General features: G+C 37.6%; 2 protein-coding genes across 3 annotated transcripts in view; one reads left to right on the top strand and one right to left on the bottom strand.

The window, feature by feature from the left end:
- Positions 1 to 11,397, top strand: part of itgbl1 (integrin, beta-like 1) — a 44,344-nt gene extending 32,947 nt beyond the window's left edge. The window contains exons 9-11 of the mRNA XM_057336630.1: positions 5,367 to 5,513; positions 9,483 to 9,596; positions 10,814 to 11,397. Coding sequence (XP_057192613.1) covers positions 5,367 to 5,513; positions 9,483 to 9,596; positions 10,814 to 10,902 — 350 coding nt within the window. The 3' untranslated portion in view covers positions 10,903 to 11,397. The remainder of the gene's footprint in view (positions 1 to 5,366; positions 5,514 to 9,482; positions 9,597 to 10,813) is intronic.
- Positions 11,398 to 12,487: 1,090 nt separating this feature from the next.
- fgf14 (fibroblast growth factor 14) overlaps positions 12,488 to 23,212 on the bottom strand; it is a 114,663-nt gene continuing 103,938 nt past the window's right edge. For both annotated transcript variants that reach the window (XM_057335897.1, XM_057335899.1), the window contains 2 exons: positions 17,544 to 17,742; positions 12,488 to 15,325 (listed from right to left, as the gene is read on the bottom strand). In XM_057335897.1, coding sequence (XP_057191880.1) covers positions 15,183 to 15,325; positions 17,544 to 17,742 — 342 coding nt within the window. In that variant the 3' untranslated portion in view covers positions 12,488 to 15,182. The remainder of the gene's footprint in view (positions 15,326 to 17,543; positions 17,743 to 23,212) is intronic.

Here is a 23,212-nt window from a genome sequence, read left to right as displayed (position 1 = left end):
GCAATAAAACAAATATAGCTTCCAATTTAAATACTTTTGGGGGGGCTGAAAAATAGCCACTGTATAAACCTAAACTATATTAGCATCATACCTGTTTGTTTTAGTTGATTGTCCACCATTACTCAAATTATGAAATGATATGATATGATATGTAAACCTTTTCCCTATAGCACTGCTATTAAAGGAACTTTTAAATGTGATGAAAGTTCCATCAGATGACCACAACTGTTTTCAGGCATACTTCAATATCTGAGGTTGACACTACTTAATTGGTACGCGTTGAGAATGCTTATTGTGCCGTTGTCACTTATCGTGCAGACACCGTGTTTTTTTTGGCCACCTGCACTTGTGTGGACGAGCCTTAGGAGATGTTTAAATATGCATAGAGCTCCACTGCTGTCACTCCCAGAGCCACAGTCCGACAGATCTAACAGAGCATGCTAGCACAGGAGAACCACAGAAACACTTTTTCCCTCCAGCTCAAAGCTCATGCATCCTCCTCCAGAAGAGATCCAGCATTCACATGTTACGAAAGTTCATCTCCGCTTATTGCACAGATGGTCCTGCTGGACTGAATGGTTCAAATGAAGCGTTACCTACAGATCATGTGATCTTTAGCCCATGGAGGGAGAAGACGTGCCAGCTGTATTACCATAAAAGCGTGGTGGAGAAATGCAGGCTCATCAATATTTCAGATCGGATTTATGCAGTTTTATGAGGCCCACACCTGAGAGTTTAAAACCTTGGAAAATATCCTTTCAGAAATATGCGTGAGAAGCACCGTGAATCCGAACTTGCCCAGCTTGAATTGCATTTACGGCCGGGATAATGGGGAATCGCAGGTGTGCTTTAATTGAAAGGACTGGGGTGCCACTCACCAAAGCAATTAAATGCTCTCGTAGGTTGGCTGATTGAAGCAGTCAAGCATGTAGAGCTACCCAGAGTGCATCAAACTTCAAGCCTGTGTATCTACACCCACAAACTAAACCAGAGAGACGGAGAAAAAGAGAGCGAAATGAAAATATCTTTTCTCACAGTTACATTACTTTTGGCACATATTTTAAGATCTGCATTAATGCAAAAGAGTGTGTTTATACATTTCGAAAGTCCAGTTTGTCTCAGACATATGTTAGACAGTGAGTGCGTTTACATGCACAAAATAAACGGATAGCTATCAAAAATCAGCTTATAAAAGAAACCTGTTTTCACGTGTTTACATGCATAGTAATAAACCGGCTACGCAGAAAACCGCGTTTACATGGAAGTTTGACACTTGCCGGTTTCTCTTTAGTAATTAAAAATGCAGCGGGAAAACGGTCAGAAGCTGTATTTTTATATCTCTTCTCATGTCTGCAGTACCTGCATACTGTATGCATCAATAGTTTTTACATCAACTGCATGATTCGAGAGCGGACTTTTATACGTTATTATTAGGGCTGTCAACGTTAACGCGTTAACGCATGCGATTATTCTTTTTAAATTAACGCGTGAGAAAATATTTATCGCATTAACGCAGCATCCGTTTATTTTGACATTCTTTGTCTAGCGTTACATTATGTAATCACGCTCTTATTCGTGTACAGGCTTTTAAACCACTTAAGCGCGATTTTAAACGGTTGCTTTGACGCGTTCAATGAAGATAGACAGCTTCTAAACTGTGGGACGCGGCATAACGCAACGCGAGGTCCAGTCTGGTGTGAACAGTCATGGGCTGAAGGCTGCGTCGGTGAATCCCTGTCAGACAGCGCATCCGTGTTAAGTTCTCTTTCGTGCTTGAATGGATAAAACCATACAAGATTATGTCAGAAAGCCCATTTTGTCTAGCATTTTCTTAAGCAAGACTTCAAAGTGTAAAATAAAATCTTAAATGAAGGCAAAGAGTTGTGAAAATGGGAGTGCGGTGACGGTCAGATCTGCGAACTGAGACAGCTCTTAAAGGGGCCACGTTCTTAAACGTGCTGCTGTGACTCCTGTCGCTAATGTTAATCAAATAACAAAATAAAAGAAGAAATCAATGTGATTTTGTAGCTTTAATGAGAATTCTTCTGCATTTCATTTATAATTTCACATTAAAGACTGTAAAGTGTCTTTCAATTTCTGTATATTTCCTACGTGATAGCTCTCAATTATACTGTTGAATGGCTATAATTAATGTTAAAATAATCAATTTAATAGAGACATCAGTTACAGTGCTAATATCAAAATGTTAGCTTTCATAAAATGACGCTGTTAAAGAAATATGTTGTTTCTACATCAATTTGAAGAATGTGAAATTATTAAAATGTAAAAGTATATTTTAAAATATTATTGTTATGTGCGATTAATCGTGATTAATCACAGAAAAAATGTGTGATTAATCCGATTAATTTTTTTAATCGATTGACAGCACTAGTTATTATTATTACTTTTACTATTTTTTACTATTGCGCTGTCAGACATGCGTACATAAACAAAACTGAGAGAAAACCGGTAAAGGCGTTTACATGCAGCGTGAAATCAGAGTAATGGGCGAAAAACTACTTCTGCCCAGCGGGTTTTGCTTACGCCGTTTATGAGCTTTCCCCGATAAAAGAAAACGGAATTTTGCTACTTGTCCAATTTAAACATCAATGGTCAAAATTGGTCAAAACATGAGTTTTTTACATTCAGTCATCTAATTTAATCCATTCAGGTTGGGATTACATGAATGATTTGTGTCTTTACTTTTTAGTTTAATGTTAAAGGAAGGTTCACCTTTAAAATGGTAATTCTGTTATCATTTACTCACCATCTTGATTTTCTTCTTCTGCAAAACACAAAAGAAGATACTTTGAAGAATGTTGGTTACCAAAAAAACGTTGATCCCCATTGACTCCTACTTTAATATGGACACAAAACCAATGCAAGCATTTTTCAAAATATCTTCTTTTGTGTTCTGCAGAAGAAAGTCATACAGGTTTGAATTGACAAGAGGGCATGCAAATAATTACTGAATTGTCATTTTGATGGTGAACTATTCCTTTAATTCTGCCGTCTGAACTTTGGGTGCATCAAACAAGTAAACCAAGACCCCTTGAAAAGGTGGGTCTCAGTCCAAACAAAGAAGCGGTTCGACTGAAATATGAATGCAATCTAAACAAACCAAAAACAGATAGTCATAAGATGTGACCCTAAATAACACAATTTGACAACATAGAAAGAGCATTCATTAGATCTTTGTCTGTACAACGGAGGATTAAAATGGCGCTTTTTTGACTCCTTTAAACATTTTAGGAGCTCTCTGAAAGCTTTTGGCTGGTAATAAAACCCACCATGTGATCACAAAATATGTCATGAAAGCTGACATCATATGTCATCAGGTCGTGACTTTAGGTTCAATGGTAAAAAAGCCAGACTAAATATATATTTTTGTTGGTCTGGACCAAAACAACCAAGAGAACTGAACTTCAAGCGCTATCACCCTAAAATGAAGATGAAGTGGGGAATCCCTGATTTTTTTAATGTAAAGACCAAGGAGTTCCATAAACAAAGTGTTTGGAAGAGGAGATGGTTTTGTCGCTCAGTGTGCATTTTACAGTGAGTCACCAACTGCTCTCTCAGGGATCACACGAAAACTACACTTCAGCTGCAGAACATTTCGTTTCCTTACAGCCCACCTGAAATAACACCCATGCACAGATCTCCCAGTGCTTCTCTTGTAAACACCCTTGAGTGCCAAATAACCTTGTTCATAAGTGACAGGGACATTTAATAAAAACAACTTCTTTTAGTCTAGAAGAATTCTGTATGTGAATATGCAGACACGAATCTTAGTCAAGTATGTGGTGGTAACAAACCTCAGCATCTAAGGGGGCGATAGGTTTACAGTCAAATGTGCCAAAAAACTTGATATGTTACTCAAGCCAACACTCGGTCTGTGTGTGCAGAAAACTCTACCAATTAGTCTGCAATGTTCTCATCATTTAATGCACTTTACCAGCTTAAATCCTCCATAGATTTTCCCCTGAAATTACAATAGAAAAGGCAGCAAAACCGGCAGATTCCATCTGGATCTGGTTATGAGTCGGGTAGCTAAACATGTTGACAGTTTAACTCACTTTGAAAGTTTTGCTTCATGGTGTTGTTTGACTGTGACCGTTTTTGAGCTACAAATAAATAAGGACGCTTTACACTTATAACCATTGTAGAAATATCTTTGAGTTTATAATACAATTTCTGACTTTGGTATTATATAAAATCTGGGTTCAGATATTATCCAAGCTCATTTGGAATTGGTGAGTGATGTGAGGAGCTGCATGGAGATTTAAGTAAAGGTTTCCATTTGATCTCCTTTTATGTCTTTATGAAAAACTTTTGACATATTAAAAACATCATGTTACTTTGCTTTCCTATGAGGAAGGAATATTCAAAACTTACATGTTGAATAACCTCAATTGAATTTTCTGAATCCATAATTCAGAAAATTGCAGAAATGGAGAAAAAATATCCAACTAGTTTGCATATCAAGCTTAAAGGGATAGTTCACCCAAATATTTAAATTCTGTCATCATTTCCTCACTTTCATGACATTTCAAACCTGTATGACTTTCTTTCGCACACAGAACACAAACGAAGATTTTTTAAAGAATGGTGGTAAACTGTTGGTCCCATTGACTTGCATTGGTTTTGTGTCCATAGAATAGAAGTGAATGGGGACCAACGGTTTTTGGGTACCAGCATTCTTCAAAATATCTTTTTTTGTGTTTTGCTGAAGAAAGAAAGGAATTAAAGGAATAGTTGACCCCCAAAATAAAAAACTCTGTCATTTATTCACCCTCATGTCATTTAGAATCTGTATTTGACTCTTTCTTTTGTGAAACACAAAAGAAGATATTTTAAGAAATGTCTTATCCATTCAGTAGAAGTCAATGTGGTCCAGTGCTGTTTGCTTACCAATGTTCTTCAAAATGTCTTTTTTAGAAATTAATTCATACAGTTTGGAAATGTAAATATATAAAAGAAAATTATTTCTTTAAAACAAGATTAATTGATAATAGAACTACCCCCTGTTTTTTTCATGACAGTAGCTGACACAAAGGATTTGATTGAGCGTAATTTACACAGTTAACTCATTATGAAAACCTTAATGTTTTCTCAGCTCCTCGTGTAAATCCAGCACGAACCCAGAAGCCATAGGACGGTTCACCCCTGGAGGTCTATAAGTGATAAGAGCTGTATACCGCAACACCATTAGCGAGTCTAGAAGCGACTCGCTGTCTGTTCGAACCAATTATATTTGCCTAGATCAATCAGACCGTTGCTTTGTTGTGGCAGATACAAATGGTGCATTCTTTGGTAAGGAGAAGCGGTGAGGAGAAAGTGATTGGGTGTGTATGTGTCTCCCTCAGGCCAGGGCTTCTGCTCGTGTGGCCGCTGTATCTGTAGTGATGGATGGTTCGGGAAACACTGCCAGTTTCCCCGCAGCTGTGATATGACGGACGAGCAGAGCAAGAGCCAGTGCGAGACGGCCAACATCGTCATGTGCTCTGGAAAAGGTAGGACGGACGATGCTCTGAGTGGCACCTTGAGAAGTAACGTTTGTCAGTCGTCTCCTTAAAATGAATGTGCGTTCTCTCATTTGTTCGCTGGGGAATATGTGAAACAAACAGAGCTTTAGATCAATTCTCACACATGCTCATCTAATGAACAAGATAGCAAATGGTAGCAAGGATAACTGCCTGTCAGTTTTATTTCTTGGAAGACGTCTGCCATTTTGTGTAACAAAAATTTACAAATAACAAAAAGATTGAGATTTGGGATTGAAGCCATGTCTCTATAAGGGCTATGGCTTGACATCTTTTTTTAACTTGTTTTGCCTTTGTATGAACACATGTGGATTTAACTCTGACTTGCATTCTGTTACATCCACCAAACATCTGTTCTTGAAATCCACTCCAGACACAGAGAGTCAAACTTTCGGTTTTACATCTTAACAAGAAACCAGAGCAAGAACATGTTCCTCTTTGTATGTGACCTATTAGCATCCTGGAAAACACGATAAAGCTTGTTTACATGTCAAATGACAAAATAATACGCTTTTATACGCCTGCACTTAGAGTTTGTTGCGCAGATGACAGAACGCTGTTTGTTTACAGTCGCCTGGCTGGTGAGAATAAGAAATTCCTCGAGCTTTTGTTTCACATAATTTTCTCAAATTAATTCTCGGAAAACAGCAGGAGAGTTGTTTTGCTTGTCATAACAACATCAACATTATTAAGACTGAAACACTGTAATAATTAAATGGATTTTTGCATTGAAAAGCTTTGGGGGCAGGTGAACGGGTGGGCTGCTGATTGTAATATGCATTAACATATTACCTCTCTGTAGATCAAGTGGCGTGGGAATTGAAAAGGATGTTTTGTTTGATGATTGATAAAACTGTCAATAACTTGCACTGTATCATGTTTGTAAGGTAAAGCAACAGCTCAGAACACAGCTACAGGAAGCCCAATGCCCTCATGTCATGCAATATTTAATTTCCCCTGATATATAGAATTCCCTGGATCTCCTGTGTAATATAAGCACAACTTATAAAATGATGAAAGATGTTGTTTTGAGACATGATGTTGACTGATAATTCTTTAAGGCAAATTCCAATTCTAATATGTAGAGAGCAGGGTTGCTAACGCAATTTAATGACACCCAATGAGATGTACGCAATTTATGACGTGAACCGAATGGTTATTTCAAACATTTAATCGGCAAGACCAGTGGTTCTCAAACTGGGTGCCCCAAGATAATATCCAGGGGGGGCACAGATTTTGTGGCATTTTATGAAAATGAAATTTTATGCAATCAAACATCAGAAAAATAAGCCCACCAACCAAAAGAATTGATGTTCCAGTATTGTATAACGGAATATCTTTTGATTTAATTCAAATTCTAAGTTTAAGATTATAAGTCTTGCAAAGCGATGCACCCAACACAAAGGGGGCCTTACAACTAAAACGTTTGAGAACCACTTGGCTAGACTAGTGCTGTTATCGCTTGATGTAAATTATTTTCATTAATTGACCTGGTGGATACATACACGTTTCAATGATGTTGCCAGAACACGCAGTCGCACCTTGTATGCAAACAACAGCACATACAGCTCAACAAAAAATAAAGAGACAACTCAAGTTTTGTCTTTAATCAGCATTTCTGCATGTTTTGCAGCCATTGCAGTCCAGTGACTATTGAATTCCAACAAACACAAACCTCAGGAGTGACATAAAGTCACCCAACAGCAATATATTGAGAGAATGCCAAGATTCATGTAAGCTGTAAATATAAATCAGCGTTATTCCATCAATTATACATTTTTAAACTGATCCTAAAATACATGTAAAACATTAGTAATGTGTTGTTTCTTTGGAGTATGCAATATCTGCACACATCCCATCCCTTTTGTTGTGCTACTTACTACAGAGTACCACAGATATTTTTGTACGCAAACCCTGGAAGCAAGTTAGCACTTCTGGTTCCATCACTCCAAAGTCTATGGGTTTTTGAATGGGTTTTTGGTAAATTGCCTAAAATAAGATCTGTAGTTAATAAAACCTCCATGATATATAATCCATGATATAAAACGCACGTTATAACCCACTCGTGAATTTTAAAGCTTTATCGTGTCCTTAAAACAGCAGTTGCTAACAAGCTGCTAAAAGCGACTAAATCCTTGGGCAGGGACTTTTGACGTCATCGTGCATATAAATCTCACAAATAATCGGCACAAATCTCTAAGAATGTGGATGGGGATTCAGTCACGGAGTAATTAGCCTACTTACCAGGAAACACAACAAAGTTATCGGAGGCTTGGTGGTGGTGACATTGATATCGAGTGACCTTAGTGTAGTCTGTTTATAGCCTCATGTTATCTTTTTACTTCTGCCGATTGTATTTAGGCTTCAAAAGTAACAAATGTTGTGTTAATCTGTAAAGATTATTTCGATAGACAAAACATGTTTATCGTAAACCTTTGTTAATCAGAGAGCTTATTCTTTGCGATATCACAAAAGTCTATGGGAAAAATGCCTCTTTCCGTCGAGGGATCCAGTGCAGCACTAATTTCCGGGTTAAGGGCCGTTCACATTATAATGATAACGATAACTATAAAAAAATAATGTTTTAAAAATCGTTCTTAATTCTGGAGAATAGCGGGGTTCACACCATAACTATAACGATACAGATACAGAGAACGGTATCGTTGGGATCACTTTCAGAACGATTTTTTTCCTGCTGATGAACGATAAAACATACTGTCAGACAGTTTCTGTCTATTGGTTATCGCAACGCAGCTTTTGTGTCAGAATTAAAGACTGTAGTGGTCTGAAAGCGGTGCTTTAATGGCAGGATATTATATATGTAACGCTTATGAGTCAGCAAGCTGGCAAAATATATGCTTTACGTCCCAGACATGAGTGCACAGCCTTCAGTCAGAGCATCCAGCCTTTGCTGTCATGTTTTGGAGAAAAAACATTCGGGAATGAAAACGAAAGCATCATCAGGTCATCTACATTCAAACATAGCGTTATTGTTAATGTCCGCTGTTGTGGACGCAAATATAGTTATAGTTACAGGTATCTTTATAGTTATCGTTATAATGTGAACAGCCCTTTAACCTACAAAAATACGTCATCCCTGCGGAACTATATTGCTATAGATTATCGACACTATGGCCGTTTCTCAATTCCAAGAACGGACTTGTGTTCTCGTGGAGACTGGTCTTGCGAGGCAGCCTTGGAAGAACGAACTTGGATGGACGCGCCGCTGTGACTTCTGTGACTTCAAGCGGGTACCGTACGCGCGCAAGGCTGCATTCGATGCATCCTTGATATCAAGAACTTTCATGAACATCGGGGTACTTTCATGCATTCTCCATTCTTGTGTTCATGAGTATTAGAACCGGACTTTGATGGTTATTGATGACGTAGAGCGAGAACACGAGGACACAAGACCGCTGAAGAACGCATATTGAGAAACGGAACCAAATATGGAAGGTCATGCGGTTTTCCGGGCCCAAACTCTCTATCGGATGCGAAAGGCAAACAACAAAGAAATGATGATAAACACTGATGGTTTGCTTTAAAACTACAAAAAAACATGCCCTTTATCACCATATCGAAATCCCATCCAGACAGCGGTTCATTTTTACAATTTATTAACATATTGATTTCAGAGATTCCGTGAGACTGTAGTGGAGTTTATAAAAGTTCTGCATAATGTGTGATATGAATAAAACGTGCTCATAAACAGCTGTTTAAATAGTACTCTCAGCTGAAATGAGCTGAGACTTGGACCCGGAAACAGTATTCCTTACTTTTGGAGTGGTCTTCTTATTTTTTGCGCGGTCGTATGCTGTTTCACACAAACATGCACAAGATCCCTTTTTAAATACCACCGTATCTTCCGAAGTGTTTCGTAATCACTTCAAACTGCGCAAGAGAATGAGTAAAAAACTGAAGGCTAATTTGTTTCTGCAGGGTCATGTCACTGCGGCCGGTGTATCTGCTCACCGCAGGAGTGGTACTTTTCAGGAGAATTCTGTGAATGCGACGACAGAGAGTGCGACAAACATGATGGGCTAGTTTGCACAGGTACGTATTCAAATGCGTCTGCGCTCCTCCAAACACCCACTCGCGCGCTGACAGATCTCTTCGTGGCTGAAATTGAGGTCCTGTGATGTGGCTGCCGTTTGATTAGACGGCTCTGTGCGACATGCAGGCCAAGTCATCCAATCAGAGAGTCCCCGCTGTCTTGTTCTCTTCCTGCTTTGCAAGAAATTCCGGAGAGGGTCGAGGTTTCCTTTCAAACCATGTAGAGCTGCCTCAACAGTGTTAATAAAAAGCATAATACATATTTATTATGATCGCTCAAGGGCTTGAAGATATTAAGACAGATGTTGAGAACTTGTTTACTTATTAATTTAATGACTTCTTTATCAGTCGCAAAGTCATTCAGCAGCTCAACAGTTCTTCACGCAGAGACCCAAATTCATTACAAATGGAGAAGAAAAGCACAATTGATAAAACGAATGCGCGGACGTTTCTGTTAAATGTCACTGATTAGCATATTAACGATTGGGGCATATGTCATCATTTCCATATTCATAAGGATTATTAAAAACTATTTTCTCGTGTTGCTCAGGGAAAGCCTTCTTTTCGATAGAGATGAAATGCAAATGCAAACAATCAGCCAATTCTTTCTTTTACCTTGGGTGACAGTTATGCGGTTTACAATTATAATCATGCAAAAACGTCTCTGCCAGTTTCTCAATAATGATTTTGCCTTTTCATGCCTTCTTCATGTTCTCATTACACCCGCAGCTGATGAACAATGTGAAAAATCTATTAGTGAAGACGGGCTTGATTTCATGGACTGCAGATGAGAACTGTTTGATGTTGATAGAATACACGTCTTTAAGTGATAGTTCGCCCCAAAATGAAAATGTTGTCATCATTTACTCACCCTCTTGTCATTTCAAACCTGTCTGACTTTCTTTCTTCCGCAGAACACAAAAGAAGATATTTTGAAGAATGTTGGTAACCTGCACCCATTCACTTGCATTGGTTTTGTGTCCATACAATAGAAGTGAATGGGTGTTCAGTTACCAACTTTTTTGTGTTAAAAGAAGATGTTTTGTTATACACTTGTTGGCTGAATATATGGGACACCACTCAAAAAGTCACATTTGTACTTAGTTTGCCTCTGCATGCTCCATCACAGGGGTTGTGAAGAGAGAAAGCATGTTGAGACTAGGGGACCGACAATCTGGGTGTCTCAGTTCTGTCTTTTCTCCTGTCTCTTGTTCCAGGGAACGGTTTGTGCAACTGCGGAAATTGTGAGTGCTGGGACGGCTGGACAGGAAACGCTTGTGAAATTTGGGTAGGGGAGGAGTATTAAAGCCAGTGGACATTTAAAGACTGTTTCTGTTTTAAAGCTGGGAAGATTTATTCCTGAAGAGATCGGAGAAGCTCTCAGATGTTTTTAATTACAACAATGTGGTTTATTACCACTAGATGCACATGAAACAGCTGCAGGTTCTTTTTTCCAGCGGGTGTTATCTATAACCCTCTATAGATTTCTATATAACTATATATATGAAAATATATGTATAATGGTGTTTATATTGTCTGTTGACAGACACGTGAAAGGAGAAGGCCGACAGATAAGAACATTTGATTATTATTCTGGTTGTTTTTCAGAGCGCTGAGTGCGTGCTGTGTTTTGACCCTGTTTTATTTACGCAGCTTTTCATTTGAAATGTGGAAACACACTCTTAAGATGTAAACAGCCTCTCGAAAATAAATATAACCTGCTCTGAGATAACCTGAAATCTGTATATGCAATAAAATAAACTTATTTTACAATATACCTGTCAAACATGTCTGGTATTATTGTTTGCTGTTGTTGAATGGTATAGACCACTTCGCAAGATGTAAACACTGGTCCAGCAGCACTGTGGTTTTACTTTTTAATTTTATTTTTTAAATCTTACATAGATAACAAAATCTTAAAAATAAATCGTTTAGATGCAAAACCATTTAAAAGCCACCTCGGTCAAAAATGAGATTTTGATGTTGAGTGAATGCTCTTCACACATAGTATACATTACTCAAATAATTTGGCTTCTAAACCCGTTAAATACCACACTCTGCCCGGTCTGAAATATCTGGTATTGCTGAAAGTAAATGTAGGAGCCTGATGAAAAATGCTAATTTAAACGAAAAGTCGTCGTTGCATCGGAACTCTTCATATGTTTAACATTTTTAAATAAACATTATAAATATACTGTTGGTTGTTTTTTAATGCTTGTTTAAATGCTTGTGCAGTGTTAAAAAACTGAAATAGGAAGATCTTCTAGATCAGCGTTGTTTACCTCTTTCGAAGTGGTCTATAGCAATGATATTTGAGGCTTGTGTGTGTGTTCATGTCAAGAATCTGACATTGTACTGTGTTGTTTTCATCACTACTAGGTTGACTAACTATTCGTCACCTTGCAATTATAAGGTTCTACTGACTGATTTTTGTCAAAAATTATATTCTTATATATATATTATATAATATTCTTATTCTGTGACAACATATTTACATTATGTGATGTTTTTTCTTTACATTGTGTACATTTTGGGACTTTTTTTAGAAAAAAAGGTTTTAACTACAAAGTCAAATGGAATGCAAAAACTTTGAAGCTTGTCATCTTAAAACGAGATGCAAAGGCGACGTATTGTTCACCAAGGTAATTATGCTGTTAAAAACACACATGCTGTCTAAAATAAAGAACAAAAGTTGAAAAAAGAATGAACTTAATGAATTCAATTATAAATCATGAATTTATTTAAAACTAAACTGAAACTAAAAAACGAATTAATTAACAATTATAAGCTTTGGTCAAATTTAAAGCTACAATAACCTTGATATTAACGCTGGTGAATATTTTATATATTGTCTAAATATTGCATTGAAAAAGAAAGATTTCAGTACACCTTTATATAAATATTTTATTCAATATGTTGTATCTGTGTATACAACAAACACAAACTGTACAGTGCAGACAAACTCTTTGCATATATGTATGTAAAATTAGCAGAACATACCAACAGTCCATGATACACATAGCCTACGACATGCAGTTCTTATATGCCACCCTCTTCCCATGCAACAGATGAATAAACTGTCAACTTAAAACTATTAAAACCAACCTACAGACAATGAAAACCTTCCTTGACCACTGAAAAGAAACCAAAAGAAATCCACAGAAAGATCAGTTGTTCATGACTCGACAACAACACACGCACACAACCCAAATGGAACGAAACAAACACAGACATCTGAACGAGGATAAAACAAACGAACATACTAACAAATGCACACTTACCAGTCACTTACAAAAATAAATTCAGCCTTCATTAAACCAGTTAACTGGTTCGCAGGGCAAGTGTAGCCCAGCATGTAGAGCTCATTTGAGTGAGTGAGTGATTTGTTTCGTGTGGAATTGGGACACCAGCCTTCCATCTCAAATATGAAGCTACTTTTTCAGTATAGTACTGCATCTCATTCTAGCATTAAAGTCGGCTTTGTACAGACAAATATTTAAGTTCTAACTAATGTGCTTGAACATTTCCTAATATGAAACTAGCTCATAATCCCGAGAAATGAAAACACAGGTCTTTAAACGAAGTGTCGAATATATTTGTATTTAGCAGCATAGCCTCAGTCTACTTCATAACATTCTAAACTGTAGTCATCCAAACTAGGAAAACTGGGAAAGCAAGACAGGCTTCATGTCAACTCGGCCAACAATCGCCTAATTGTTCGTAAAATGAGTAGATGAGTCAAATTTCAAACGCAAAGTGCAATGGTCTCAATCCAGAGTATGAGAGAGCCTTATATAATCATGCCCATTCGCTGTAGGCCAACGCTTCGTATACTACACGTTTCTACCCATCCCATACTTTGGTCCGTAAGAAAAAACATGCAGGTGATTAGTAATAGGTACCCCTGGTTTAAATGAACACTACAAGTGAAGGACATCTGAGCCTTTTCAATCGAGACGATAAAAAGTCAACAATTCCTCTCCAAGGATGAACCCTAGTCACAGTGAGGAAGGAGGACCCCCCATCCTCCGAGTTACTGAAACCGTTCGGCTGGATTCTCGTGTTTACGGACTTTGGTAAATTTCAAGATCGACCCCTGCGGGATGAAGCTTGGATTGAAAGAGGGTTAGTGGGTGAGCTTGCTATTGAATGTGTGTGTGTGGTCCCGTTGGCGTCTGGGGCATGAGGCACCTTTAACCCAGCACAGACTGGGTACATGTTTTTGCATGCTGGGTTAGAGGTCATCACAGGCACATGATGAACAGTATTTGACTCTGCATGCTGAGCTAGGAAAAACCCCTCTCGTTTCAGAATCGTAATATCTGGTAGTTAAAAATCTATTTGTTTAGTTCGTTTTTTGTTCCGATTTTTCTTTTCTTTTTATACAGTGAAAACATCGTTACAGAAGCCATCTCTTGCACTGCGACAGCGCTGCAAGAATAAAACGTAATACTAACCTTGCCCATGCCTTAGCTGAATGAAATGGGTGTGCAGCTAATGGTAATGGTGCCTCACAGACCGCGCAGGCCTGAAGTAGACTGTATTTATTCACGGCTGCCGCTCGCGTCACATTGAATGTGCTCACGGGAACTAGCCCATAGTTCAGAGGACTCAGCATGTTAAAGAGAGGCCTTGACCAGAGGCCTACAAGGCCTATAGATATCTCTAGAGCCCACGCTCTCTAAATTAAGAGCAAAGAAAGTGGAATTCAGGAGTTTAAACCAATCTGCACCATACTAGTGGGAACTAGATATAGTGATATGTACCGTATAAAGCTCCCCAGCACATGCCAGCTCCTTTTATCGACTGTGTGACATTGACTGTATATTTGTGTCACTTTCTAAACATGAAGAGAATGAGAAGACATTGAGTTTGATTCTGGGTTTAGGTGGCTCCACCCTGATAGTCCTCTGCGTACAGGTCACCAGCTGCGTCTCGTGATCCGTCAATCCATTATTATACAACTGCATGTAACAATGCACATTTGCCATAGAAAATTACACATAGCCCGACAAGATTCGTAAGTAACCGACAAAGGGAAGATTTGGAATTCAAGCTTTTGGAGAGTGAGGGCCACTGACACAAGACACAGGGGAGCTGACTTGAAAAAAAATCGTGAATTGCAGTCTATATATGTATATCTTTACAGTATAACCCAGAACGTACCTGGCGATACTGCGTATATAAAGAAAACAGATCTGAAACATACGGCCTCTGCTGCCAGAGAATAAAAGGGATATAACGGGTGACTGTAAGCAGGCAAAAGGGCACACAATTTAATTATCGTGGATTGTCTCGATTACAGAAAAAAGATTGGTTTTGTTGTAAAAGGCATTCCATATCGGTTAGGGCATTCCATGGTGAGAGTTTAGCTGGTTTATCCAGTTGCGTCCTCCAACGTGCACAGCAGACCGCGCTTCCAAAGCCAGTCCGCCGAATTGGATCGGAACAGTCAGCAAAGTGAAGGAAGGCGGAGGGAAAGGGAGGGAGAGAGCGGAGGACGCCCGGACCCGATCCACAAACACGGAGAGTCTGACAAAAGGAGCGCGTCTCTCCAGGGTTGAGTGTGGCTGAGCGGAGATCTGGCTATGTGGTGGGCTTGGTTTCCTTGCTGACGGGTTTGCCTCCATTCATGACGGCGGGCTCGCTTGTGCTTTTGCTGGGAGGCACGGCGGGTTTGGGCACTGTCTCCCCCACATCATGCAACGATGGCTCGCGGTACATAGCGACTGCAAAATACAGAGGGAGAAACGGTCAGCTGGGAAATTCTTCAACTATATTTGAAGAGTTTGCTTAAAAATCATGCTTTTTATTATGTTTTCATGTTTTTATTGTGTTTTATTGTGTTAGTTAGCTGTATTTTTTAGTTATTATGGCTTAAATCAAAACAAACCAACTGCAGCAGTTTAATTGATATTAATTGGAATGCACAATAAAAAAAACATGATTTTAGATTAAACAGAGTTATCTCATTTTGGAAGTCAAAAGTTTGGAAATGCTTAACTGAAATGTTTCTAATGATGTTTAAATTCTTTTAATATTTGCTTAAATGTCTGAAATTACTTTTGTAGACAAAAATGTGCCAATATATCAATTTCTTTCATTAGAAAACAAAAAACTATTAAAAATTATTTTTTGAAATAGATGACTTATTTTATTTTATACATTAGTTTCGTTGACAAAAATTGAATTGTGCAAACATTTTTTTTAAATTTTGAAATGGATGATTTCTGCCAATTCTTTTTGATTGTTTCAGTCAAAACTTAATTCTCATTTCTCTTTGTGTTATTCTATAGTTTTGATGAGTTTACAGTTACTCTAAAATGTAAAAAATACAGATAAAATATGCAATACAAAAATGCATTGGTTTACTGCATTGTTTGTACATTATGTGGCGATAATTTAATTCATGTCATTTTAATCATTTTCAGTGTCTCTGTCATTGTGTTTTAAGTGTAGAATTTTAAAAATTATATGATTGTAAAAAATTGTGTAATTCTGCCAATACTTCCATGTACCAAAATCGCTCCCAAACAAAATAAACTTCCATCCTCATTTCAGAACCTGAAACATGGCTAAAAAGATAACATTCATTGAAGCGGCTTTGACAGAGCTTAGGCAAGTGTGTCAAAGTCCAGGCAGCCTGTCAGCGGGGCCTTAGTTGTGATGGGTAGACGGTCTGATCTCTAGGGAAACATTTGACTTCTTGCACTGCTTCTCTTCAGTTTAAAAGTTTCTTAAACAGAAGACTGCATTGTTAGCAGAGCCTCTACACAGCAGGCCTGTGTTGAGCTATTAATGCAGAAATAATGAACAACTGGTCTATAATGTGGACATCTGTTGACTGCAATAAAGCGTCTATGTCTCATGTTGATCTGTACCTCACAATCCATGGCTGTAATGAAATGAACAGCACATTATTACAGATTACACCTGTATATAAAGCTTTCATCTAGTAGCCATACAGCGAGACAATAAAAACAAACGCTTTAAAGAATATTGGAAGAGACCGGTGGTCCATCATAACATTATTAAAGTGGGCTTTGGAAATTAAGTACTGTGAAAACATGTTTACATATCATTATCAAAAAATGGGAATATAAAGCCACCTGGAAGTATGTCTTTACCTAAGATCTAAATAATAAAACTATTAAACAGACGTATAGTATTTTAGATGCTGCATAATGCAAGAATTGATTCACATCACACAATATGCTTTGAGTGTGAAAAGAACAGTGTAAATGTTAAATCTAAACCCGGCATGAATATTATATGGCCTCATGACAGCAGCATAGATGTTGGGTTCACATTGACCAATCATTGAGGTCACAGTAGATCTGTTCACATTAGTCTGAAGCCTCTGTCCAGTCTCTCTGAAGCAGACAGAGACCGTGACTCATAACACTGTCAATTACAGTGTCTCTCATCTCATCTGAGACTGCTGTCCACTTCCTTTCTTCTCACCTCTTCTTACATTATCTCATCTTGATCCTTCCTCTCTCTCCACCTCCTCGTCGCCTCCTACATCTTCTCCTATTTCTCTCCCATCATCTTTTTCTACCTCCTCCACTCCTACTGTCTCATCTTTATCTCTTTCTCATATGCCCTCTCATCTTCCTCTACCCCCTCCATTTCTTCAGATGTCTATGTTGAATGTTTTGAAAGCGTGAACCTTGGAGTGTTTCAAGCAAATTATGCAATACGTTATTTGTGCTAAATCAATGAAAATGTACAATCCACCTGGGCAAACGGGCCATCTATGTTTGTGATCACTTTTTTGAGAATGTTGTTTGGATGAATGTGCATGATCAGTTGAGAAACACTGTTTAAGGCATCAAGCAAACACACGTCTCTCTGGGATTATTTGTGTATGTCACTAGCATTCCTCAAGTGTCACGGTGGTCTGGATGTTAAGCGTTCTCTGGAGGTTTTTAGAGTAGGCATTACCTTCTAATGGCTTGGGCAGGAAGTGAGCAGCTGGTTTAGTTTTCTTGACCCGGTTCCCCTTCATGGCCTGGCCATCTTTATTCAAGCCCAGGAACCACGCTCTCCCCGACTCCTGCTGCCTGTACAGCATCGATGAGTAGATCACATAGTAGTTTTCAAAAACAGACTCTTTAAACTTGCATTCCGGCGTAAACAGTTCCTGCAAGAACAAGAGACAAACAAGAGTAGGGTCATTACAGCGTTAATGATACAACGTTCCACCGACATGAGTTTCCAACCCTTTGTTCTTTTGAAACCGTGTGAACAATTATTTACTTGGAACAATCAAGAATTTTAAAATGCTGATGTTAATATAATGTTGAAATATTTGAAAAATCTTTAATAAACAAAATGAACAAATAAATGTATAAATGCAATTTCTCATTCTGACATTTTAATTATTTATTCATTTAATTACCATATATATAATTATTTAAAAATGATTAAATAAAAAACTGAATGCCAATTAAATAAATGTTAAAATTTCATTTTAATTTACGCAAATGAAAATGCAGCTAAGTGAAATTTTTCAGCATAAGAGCATTGTTTTCATCAACCCAAAATTAAATATGATGTGCATTTGTGTTTACACCTCTTTTGGACAGGACTGTGAGGTTGTGTGTATGAGGTACGTTTTGGTCTGTATAACAGACTTGGTAGCAGAACACAGAGACCCATCATTCCAATTCTTACACGTTTTCCTATTACCCTGTGTGCTGGTGATATGTCTGAGGTCTAATCTGTAGGCAGACGGTGCAGCTCTGTCAGCTGATACCTGAATGAGCATGCAGACGGAATAATTGGCCCCAAGACAAAATATGATGTTCGCTCATTCCAAATTAATCTCTATTTTCACCCTCACTCCCTGTGTCATGTCTAAGTCTATTATTTTTTTCAAATATCCAAATGTACAGTCTACACATTGGCAAAGGACTGTCATGGTTCTGCCCCATCTTGTCTTGCTTTTCTAGACCTAGTGGCAGAACCATGACAGAACCTCTTGTTTTATGTGGAGAGAAGCGTCTGTCATGGTTCTGCCCCATCTTGTCTTGCTTTTCTTGATCTTGTGGCAGAGCCATGACAGAACCTCTTGTTTTATGTGGAGAGAGGCGTTTTGACCCTGTTGGTCTTCCACTCTCCGGTGTTGCGTCTCTGTTCCCGCCCTTTCGTCTCCTCGTTATTGATTGTTAATTAGTTCATGCCCCACACCTGTTCCCTCTTGATTTGTCCCCTTTATAAGGTCCCTGTGTTTTCTGGCGTGTGCTGGATGATTGTACTGTTGTGTGTGTGTTGCTTGTGGTGGGTTCATGTCTTGTCAGTGTAGTCTAGTCTTTTGTAGTTTATATGGTAAATGTTATTTTTTAGTCCTGTCTAGTTTATTTAGTCCGTGTTCCTGTTTTTATCTTTGTTATTTTCCCCATCGTGGGTTCTTGTTTTATTATTATTAAAGTCCTGTTTAACCCCTTACCTCCTGTCTGCACTTGGGTCCTCTGTCTCACCTCACCCGAGAAACGTGACAAAGGACATTCCAATCTTCTCATAATTTTTTCATTTTGAAACTCATAACAAGGAGTAACTGTAATTGTAATACCAGTATACCGTTCCTTTGAAAAGTTTGGGATAATACCGTAATGAGGATCTAGCAGTAGGCTATTTAGTAAACAGTAAATACTGTATCTTACCATAACTTTGCCAAAAATAAGATGTGCAAAAAAACATGGGCGTCTCATCAACTTTAAAGAAACCAAAACAAAAGAATCTATTTAAAATGCCTCTTATTTTACTAAAAAGCCCACACAAACTTATCCAAGCGGACCTATCAGTGAGAAACACAGCTAAGCTGTCACGCTGAAACAGGTCTTGCTTAAAGTACACATGCTACTGTATTTGAACAGCAAGTTGGTGGGGCTGTGACTCTGTCAGGTTCCATGCTGACTCAGTCCATATGTTTTGAAATAAGATGTTAATCGATGTGATCTGGCCCTGCTGTGCATTTAAGTTACTGTCTGTAATTATGAAGCCTTGAATATGCCCTTGTGAAATGATGTGAGATTTATGGATATTCATGTGTTTTAATAGTTTAGGGGATTTGCAGAATGTCGATCAAACTATTATTATACATAGCATGTCCTGAAATTACATTTGCATAATTGTATTGTACGTTATTGGTTGGAGTGCATCACATGACAAGCTCACAAAAAACAAATTGATTGGGTTTTGAAATGAATAGATACATTAAAAACATGTCCATATAGGGAATTAAATTATGTAAGGAAGAGTCTTGAGGGTTCTTGGCTTCATCCATTAACTAAAACGGTATTGGGACAGGTGGTTAAAGGTAATTGCAAAAATAGCCCAGGAAAACATATTAATCTAGGGTTAAGCAAAGTGTTAAGAGCCTATATTTTTCTTCTACCTTTCTGATATATCACTTCTGTCTTCTTTAAAATGACTTCATTTCGCCAGCAAAGGCCATTTATCTTTTCTGTATGACCCATTATTTGGTGCAAAATAATTACATCGATTAAGCTTCCTGGCTTGCTCTGTCAATTTAATAACTCTCCCACTTTAATAATCATAGAAGCACTTCTCTCGGTTTGTAAATAGTAACAACCTTATAATTTTTACATCTGCAATCTTCATTAACACTAGGGATGCACGATAAAGTATCGGTCATATCGGTATCGGCCGATGGTCATTTTTAATGTTATCGGTATTGGCCAATAATAAAATTTAGGCTGATATATTATTGCGGATAAATTATGAATCATTTCCTCAAGTTGAACCACTTCAGCTGCACGCTGCTCACAGTTAAAATCCAGTACAGTACAGTACAGTCTTTCTGTCATGATCATTCACTTACTGTTATTAGCAAAACATTGTTGATGTACTGTAGTATGTAGATATTTATGAACATGTATATTATAGGAACAAAAGCATATTGTTTGAATCTGACTGCTGTCTGAATGCTTTCTGTCTTGAGACCTGTTAAGACTTGTGGCTGTTTAGAACATCTTTCTGGGTTGCTCTGGAAGAACATCTTTAATTTGTTTATTAAATAAACATTCTACCAGAAAAGTTTAAAAGTTAAAGAATCTTTAACCAGTGTTAAGAAGGCTTGGTACATGATTTTCATGGGACAAAAAGAATTTTCAGTCTCAGAAAATGTTATATTAATATTAAGATACTATATATCGGCCAATATATCGGTTATCGGCTTCCAATGTTCAAGAATGATCGGTTATCATTATCGACCAAAATTTACACATCGGTGCATCCCTAATTAACACCCACCATTAAACAAAACATCTAGGAAACCAACATCTAAATGCATAAATATGTGCTTGAATTGAGGTGGATTTTATAATAAAGCCCTTTCTGAACACTTCCCTCTTAAAATAACACTGCTGTGAGATATTTCTTGCAGCTTTAAAAGGGCAGTTAATCACATAAAGTATTCATTCTCATATGCCATTATATTGAAAATGAAACCTTTCCCCAGTCTCTCATTATAAGATATTAAAAACCACCAATAGATCCAGTTATTATTGCAAAGGTGTTCAATTGTCAAGTTTTTGGAGACCCGTTGTTTTATGTTAAACTGGTCTCATTTCTGCCTATTATTCTTCTGTTAAATAGTTTCTTGTCAACCTCAGACAAGCTACTCGGTTAGAAGAGTAGTAGAGACGGGAACTAAGTGGCATGTAGTAAGAGGCAATGGCAGAATAAATGGAATGAAATTGTATTATGTAAGGGAGGTGAACTCGGATGTACTTTGGAGGGCTCTCTTGCACCCTTCAATAAACACCAATGGCAGACTTTTTGACTGCATCCTAGTGTATCTACATGCTTTAAGCAAAGTTAATAGTTTAGTAGTAATTTTCTGATTTAAAGAGCTATATCAGATTGCCTTAAATTCAGAACACTATGGCCCAGTTTCACAGACAAGGTTTATCTTAAACCAGGACTATGCCTTAGTGGGATTAGGATATTTAAGTCGCTTTCATAAAAATGCCTTGGTAAAAAACATTACTGGTGTGCATCTTGAGACAAAGCAATGGCAATTGTATATTTTAAGGTATGTCAGCGCACGTTAATTTCAGTTAAGACAACTCAAACTTTCCTTTTAGTCTGGGACTAGTCTTAAGCCTTGTCTGTGAAACTGGGCAATAGTGAGATAGATAAAATAACCCAAGCTTTATTAAAGCAATAAGCCCCAAGAAGCAGTGGGTTACAGTGCATTTTATAACAGCTAAGGGCGTTGTGGCATGACGCGAAGCGGAGTGCCTAAAACCCCCTTAGCTGTTATAAAATGCACTGTAACCACACTGTAAAAAATTCCTGTTAATTTACATGGAAATTTAACAGCAAAATGCTGTTTTCATTTAATAGCAGTATGTTACTGTTTTTTATTGTGCATTGTGGGAAGACTTGTTCACTTCAGGTTAGTGGTCAAACAACCACAGTATGTCACTGTTATTTAACAGCATTATACCATATTTTCCTATCTGCGCCATTTTGGATTATCAGCATGAGGTACGTCTGCACCTTTATCTATGGTTGTAATATCTTTAAATTAAATGTTAGATCTTAAATATCCAGTGAAGTTTTTATTATTTAAATCACATAACATTTCCTGTTTTAATCAGGCAAAGTATTTCTGAAAACAACGCTAATATATGCTGGGTAGCGGAAAACTTCTGAAACAGTGACTGGGTAGCGTTAGCTTAAACAGGAGATTCAAATGCTCGTGACTAAAAGGTAAGAATTCCCCTAAATTTAATCCAACTTGTACGTTTTACTAATATCTGTGTAAAAGATGAATCGGGAAAGATCTAAATCAATTATTGTTTTTGTGTAGTTACATTTTTAATGTGCGCTTTCTGTCCATGTAAGTGAGAAATATTTTCTATTGTCTGCAAATTTGCCTGATTTTTCGTGTTGTCTTAAAATCCATTTAATATAGTATGTTACCCAATACCCACTGATTTATTATAGATCAGTGATGCTACCAAGTATGTCAAAAAATACCGCTAATTTATAAAGATTCGGTCAAGCCGTTGTAATACATGCTGGTAAGCTTTCCGTGTGCATGCATTGATGGTAAGATACATTAAACAGTTAGTTTATTAAATATTTATGTTTTGGTAACTGGGTATATAAGTAAAATCCCTAATTATTGTCTGATTACTCTGTGTCAATTTCAAAACCACTGCGGGCTTGATTGCATAACTATTAGCCGCACAACAGGGCGTGTTGCTCTTGCACTTTCATTAACAATTTTATCTTTTTTAGCTTGACTCAAATGCATCCGTAAATCATTATCTAGACACGGATCGGTTGCATCTGCTCTTTAAATAATGTTTCCCTGTTATTTCTTCGGGGAAACATATGCTACCCCTGTGACCTATGTGACCAAAATATATATTTCTTTCCAAGGAGGAAGTCTAATGGCTCACTTTGCAGAGAAGCAAGAAAAAATTATTCTTCAAGAAAATGTAAGTTTTTCTTTAAATTAATTGTGGTTGTTAGTTCTTATATGAACAAATGTGTAGGAATGCTTCAATCAAATATGACATATTTATTACTCATATGACAGTTGTATGCTGCTAAGAAACATTAGTATGCTG

Source organism: Triplophysa rosa, linkage group LG6 (assembly GCF_024868665.1).
Source record: "Triplophysa rosa linkage group LG6, Trosa_1v2, whole genome shotgun sequence".
NCBI lineage: Eukaryota > Metazoa > Chordata > Actinopteri > Cypriniformes > Nemacheilidae > Triplophysa > Triplophysa rosa.
Note: the sequence above shows the minus strand (reverse complement) of the source record. Positions and strands in the feature narration are given on the sequence as shown.